Source organism: Bison bison, unplaced genomic scaffold (genome assembly GCF_000754665.1).
Source record: "Bison bison bison isolate TAMUID 2011002044 unplaced genomic scaffold, Bison_UMD1.0 scf7180017858770, whole genome shotgun sequence".
Taxonomy (NCBI): Eukaryota; Metazoa; Chordata; class Mammalia; order Artiodactyla; family Bovidae; genus Bison; species Bison bison.
In genome coordinates, this window is record NW_011489342.1 from 2,800,951 (window position 1) to 2,806,950 (window position 6,000).

The following is a 6,000-nucleotide window of genomic DNA, read 5'->3' on the forward strand; positions in this document are numbered from 1 at the left end:
TCAATCCCAAAGCACATCTTCTTTTTGAAATGGCAAATGCCCTTTCTGGTCTGTAAGATGTCCATTCGTGAGTAGGTTGAATTATTACTAATTATTACTTCTTGATCACCAGGAGATTGTTCTGGTGTGGGCACTCGTTTGAACATTTCTCTGAAAGGAGAGGATCACAGCACAGACTGCCACCTGTGTACCCTGGTGAGCTGTGTCAGGGTAAAGCTTTTCTTCTATTCTCAGGGATAAGACTAGTTACCATGAGCTCCAAATGTAGCCAACTTAGTTACTAGAGTCTGAAGGTTGAAGAACTACACAGCACTTACTAAAACTCTTCTTTTGTAGTGATTTAGGGCAGAGATTAGCAAAATACAGCCAGCAGACCAAATGCAGCCAGTGCCTGCCTTCCCAAATAAAGTTTTACTGGCAGACAGCAATGCCCATTTCTTTATGTGTTTTCTATGGCTGCTTTCATGTCAAAACAGCAGAGCTGAATTGTTGTGATAGAGACCAGATGGCCAGCAGAACCTCAGACATGTCCTCTCTGGCCCTTTAAAGAAAATATTTGCTAATCCCTGGCTTAGGATAAGGCTCTGATGACCTGCAAAGCTAGTTGCCACTCTTGACCTTACCCCTCAGCCTCAGACCTGAGTACTCCCTGCTCAACCTGGTCCAGGTCACCTCTACCTTGCAGCCCCATAGGCACGTCCACTTGCCCTGACTGATAACCAACCAGCTCCTTTCCTCCTCCTTCTTCTTGGTGCCACATCATCCACCCAGGCCCAGGTAAATACTCAGAGTTCCTTTGTATAGCCTGTGTCCCGTCAGTGCACCCAAGCACCTAATTCTGGAGGGTCAGGGAAAACCAGGAGTCTTAGCGAGGTGGTACTTACTTCTGGGGATCTTGCTGGGGTAAATCTTCTGGCATGGTTTATACTCATCCGGAGGAGGAAAATCTTCCATGGAATGGAACGTGAATTTAGATTCAAAGTCATCTGCACACAAGGGAAATCGCAAAATCACTCTCATTACTATGATGATCTGAGTTTTAATAATTTTCAGAAGCAAACAGTTTTGCCTGCTCAGTGCAAGGTTTTAATGGCAGGGCTATTCCCTTCTAAGACATCCATTCACCTCTTAACTTTTACTATTAATACTTATCTGGGACAAGGGGGAATCAGGACAAGTGAAGTCACAGACTCTTCCCATCATCCACCCAACTTCCTTCAACCAATGTCTTAAGGAAGCTTCCATAGGGAGCAGAAGTGCCACAGGCCTATCCAGGGCCCACGTGGGAAATCTGGCAGTAACAAAGGCCCTTCCAAGTTCCTGTGGCCTGCCGTCCTTCCTGTGCTCCTGAGGAGAACTCTAGGTGGGGTGGAGATGGGTGGAAAGAACAGGAGTCCTCAGCCTGGCTGGTGGGAAGGAGCCCAGCCTGTGTCCAGTTGGGGATCAGGGCTTCCCAAAGCAAACGAGTTCTGCCATGAGCCCCTGATGGCAAGAGGAGAAGGGTCTTGTGGCTCTTTTATGAGTTGAGTCCCTGCTTTGTGATCTAGGTTTTGGGTATGACAGTGGTTCAGCCCACCAAGGGGTCCAAAGATTTTTGGTCACACCTGACCAAAGATGACTTTCCTTCCTGGTTCCACAGATTTGCCTTAATTGATCCTGTGCTGGTGGGCCTTCCATCCATGTCTGATTTCATGTCTTATGTCTGATTTCTCCATGGAGACAGGTGTGCGTGTGTGCACGTGCATGCGTGTGCGCGCGCGCGCACACACACACACACACACACACACACACACACAGAACTTAAACATTGGTTTTCTTCTCTCTCTGTAGTCTCAATCAGAAGGTTAGGGAGTAGATTCTGGAACCCCTCCCCAAGAAAGCCTCAAAAGAAACCCTATTTAACACAACCTGTAGGTTGTTCTTCACCCCACTCACCAATGATGTTCAGGCTTCCATTCCGCAGCTGACCTCCGGGCTGCTGGGTTGGGGTCCAGGCTAGGGCCTGCTGGCTCCTGCTGGAAAGCTCAGTGGTGGGTGACCTCGCAGGGGGTGCTGGGGGTGGGTTGAGTTTTCCCCCACTGGTCCCTGGCAGAGAAGATGACGGTGTATTCAGATACAGGACTTTCAGATGGAAGATGCTAGGATGGTAGATGCTATAATCTTCTGGGAGAGGTGAGGTATTGAGATCTTTGGGTGTAAGATGATATAATGATGAAAAGGCAGCCTCTCGAGCCAACCTTCTTTGGATTGTGTCCCAGTCCTCCTGCTAGAGTAATAACACCACCTCTCTGTGCCTCAGTTTCCTTATCCATAAAATGGGAATAATAATATATATATACACATTCTTGGGCTTTCCTGGTGGCTCAGATGGTAAAGAATCCAACTGCAATGCAGGAGACCCAGGTTCGATTCCTGAGTTGGGAAGATCTGCTGGAGAAAGGATAAGCTACCCACTCCAGTATTCTTGGGCTTCCTTGGTGGCTCAGCTGATAAAGAATCCACCTGCAACGCGGGAGACCTGGTTCGATTCCCGGGTTGGGAAGATCCCCTGGAGAAGGGAAAGGCTACCCACTCCAGTATTCTGGCCTGGAGAATTCCATGGACTGTATTAAGTGAGTTGATTTAATTAAAGTGGCATGTAGTTGGGGCTCAATGAATATTAGCTGCAATTATAGTATCAACCCTTGTCATCAGATGGTATAGCCCAAAGAAGTAAAGATACTGCACAATCCTATGCAAGGGAAGGACTCTCTACAGGTGAGACTTGGGGTGGGGCTGGATGAGCAGGCTGTCGGGGGCTTGCTCCTGCCCCTGTGTTTCTGCTCACACTCATTCTCCTGCACCTTAGTCCCTGGTTTCTCCTTCCAGTTACTTTAAAACCTACCTGGCCCCCAGGGCCCAACTCAAATCCCACCTACTTCATGAATTCTTCCCTGATGATCTCCTTTGCCAAGACTTCTTCGCATGACTCATTTGGCAGTTAATAACCTGCTGCCTTGGCACATCAACTCGGGTACTCGACTCTTCACTTTGTTACTGAAGTGATGACAACTGCACCGTTAGTATCTGTGCCAAGATGTTCACGAGTACAATCTCCTGCTCCTCCCTGTGGTTGGTCTGAGCAGAAATTACCCTCATGTTGTCCGTGGAAAGCCAAGTTTCATGTCCAAGGACACAGTGGAAGAGGCCAGACAAGCACCCATCCCGGCATCCGGTTTGCAGCGCTGAAGCTGGCCTCCCCAGGGCCATCAGTGCTCCTCACTCCTCAGCTCCTCCCTCTGCCTTTCCCTTTCTCAGTTTCCCTCTTCTCCCTTGCTGGTCTTCCCTTCCTCTGTACCAGGATCCACTAGGATTTACTTGTTCCCACAAAGGGGCTAAAGAGGATAAGGGGCTGTGGACCCTGCTTCTGGGTGAGAAGCTGCCTCTCCACTTGGTCAGAGAGAAGGAAGTGAGGCTGCTGAGCCCCTAGCTACCCCTCTCCCCAGGCAAAGCACCCCAGGCATACTTCCTCACTTGGTATGTATAACAATCCTTTGTAAAAGGTGTTATTGTTACTATTTCCATTTGTCAAATTAAAAAAAGCAAGGTTTAAGGACATTAAAAACAGAAGAGGATGGGAAGGCAGGATTCGAACTCAGATCTCTCTGAATCTAAAGCACTGATTTTTTTCACCCTATCTTAAACATTTAGGAATCATGAGCCTCAGAAGGGGCTCACTAGTACTAATGCTGGACATTATAATTAGTCAGTTGAGAAGAGAATGATTAAAATCTTATATCTTGTGATCAAAAGCCTTAAAAATATCCTTGCTTTTTGTACCAGGAACTCCCTTTCAGAAACTTATCCTTTAAAATAAAAATCTAAAATGTAGACTACAATTGTTATAAATGTATTTCCTGCAATATTATTTGTAATAACAAAAAATGGAATCAACTTAAATATCTTAACACTAGAAATATGGTACATATCAATTATCATATTAATATGCTTATAGATACATTTTAACAATTTCATAAATATCAAATTACATCAAAATTGCTTTTAATATTATATTAAATAAAAACAGAATAGAAAATAGTGTATACAAAATCATATTAACCATGTAAATATGTAGGTATGTTAAGAAAAAAAAGAAACACATCCAAATACGATAGTTTTTACTTCTGGGTGATGTTATTATGGGTGATTTCATTTTTTTCTATTTGCTCTACAATGAGCTTGTATTATTTTTAATTCAAGGATATATATTTAAGAAACTTTCTGCTTCAAAAGATTTTCTGCAGATTCAAAGATACAGAGAATTATCTTTGTAAATAAAAGATAAAAATTATCTTTGTAGTAAACTGGTGATTACTAGCAGGGAGGGGTCGGTGCAGGGCAAGATAGGGGAAGGGGATTAAGAGGTACCCACTACAAGGTATAAAATAAATAAGACACAAGGATGTAATGTACAGCTCAGGGCACAAAGCCAAAATCTTATAGTAACTTTAAATGAAGTATCCTCTATAAAAATATAGACTCACTATGTTGTATACCTGAAACTAATATAACATTGTAAATCAATTATACTTCAATTAATAAAAAAAAAGTCTCAAAAAATTTTTTTTCTGAAAAATCAAGGAATATGAGCCTGTGTGTGTAATTGTGGATATATGTTGGGCTATGTGTGTGGATGTGGGTTTTGATGAGTGTGTGCATATATTTATTAGTGTATGTGTGTGTCTGTGTGTGTATGTGTGTGGGGTGCTTCCCCTATGGCTCAGTGGTAAAGAATCTGTCTGCAATGCAGGAACTGCAAGAGATGTGAGTTCAATCCCTGGGGCAGGAAGATCCTCTGGAGGAGGGCATGGCAACCCACTTCAGTATTCATGCCTGGAGAATCCCCATGGACAGAGGAGCCTGGCGGGCTATAGGGTCACAAAGACTCAGCATGCATGTGTGTATGTGTGTGTGTACATGGGTGTGTGTATACATGGGTATGTGTGTACATGGGTGTGTGTGAATGTGTAGTGTGCTTTCCATTTAGAAGGACACCAAAGGTGACTGAAGCCTCATCACTTCATGGAAATCATAGTCATGAAGCATGTATATTCAATCCAGATCATCTATGCTGGAAACATGAAGGGATTATTTTTAAAGTTTGGCTGAAAATATGGACCCTCAGTTTTCCTGAGTCAGTTGGAGAACCTGCCAAAAATATGGCAGAATGCTAAACTAATCTACTCAGGATCGATGAAAATCCTGGCTGGAAGCCAGACTATAATAACTCAGACAAAAATTACACAGGAGAGCTGGTTCTGGAAACAATTGCGCTTATAGCTGTCTCAACCTGGGGAATGGTGATAGTAAAAACAAATAGACTTTTCTAGATCTCACTGTTCTGACAACTGCATGAGGGGAGAATTATTGCTATGCCCATTTCACAGATGAAAAGAAAGCACAAAGAGGCTGAGGAATCGCCCTGGGTCACACAGCTAGTCATGGCATGGTGATTAAGGCCAGAATCCCTAGCTTGTGGTCTGCACCATCTTGGATAAGTCTTCCAGCCTCCCTTACCCTGGTTTCCTGTCTCTAACCTGAATACCTCAGCATAAAGTCATATAAAACAAGTTTTTCTTGTGCTCCACAGGGCACTGAACCGGTCTGATCTAAAACAAAATTCAGAGTTTAGATGTCCTGAGGTTTTCCCAAGTGGGCCACAGGTGCAGGCCTCTGGGGGTGTCCATAGCACCTCCAGAGCTGCTGCCAACGGTCAGAAAAATGATCCTCTGACACGACCGCCCTGGACCAGAACAGCAGTGCTTACCGGGGCCTCGGCCCGGCCTCTTCTTCTGCAGGAATGGCTGAGATCCCGGAGGGGCGGGCGGCGCCGGCAAGGCCTGCCCGCTGGGCTTGGGTGGCTGGGCCTGGAAGCTGGGGGACTTGGGGGGCAGCGGGGGTGGGACTTCACTGCTGCTGTTAGCACTTGGCAAAGGGGGCGCAGGCAAAGAGGATCTGGGG

At 45.2% G+C, this 6,000-nt stretch overlaps 1 protein-coding gene across 1 annotated transcript in view; it reads right to left on the reverse strand.

Annotated features, from left to right (window-relative positions):
- Nucleotides 1–6,000, reverse strand: part of WIPF3 (WAS/WASL interacting protein family, member 3) — a 30,436-nt gene that overhangs the window by 14,924 nt on the left and 9,512 nt on the right. The window contains exons 5-7 of the mRNA XM_010829443.1: nt 5,807–5,994; nt 1,936–2,085; nt 885–986 (exon numbers count right to left, since the gene is read on the reverse strand). Of these exons, the coding sequence (XP_010827745.1) occupies nt 885–986; nt 1,936–2,085; nt 5,807–5,994 (440 nt within the window). The remainder of the gene's footprint in view (nt 1–884; nt 987–1,935; nt 2,086–5,806; nt 5,995–6,000) is intronic.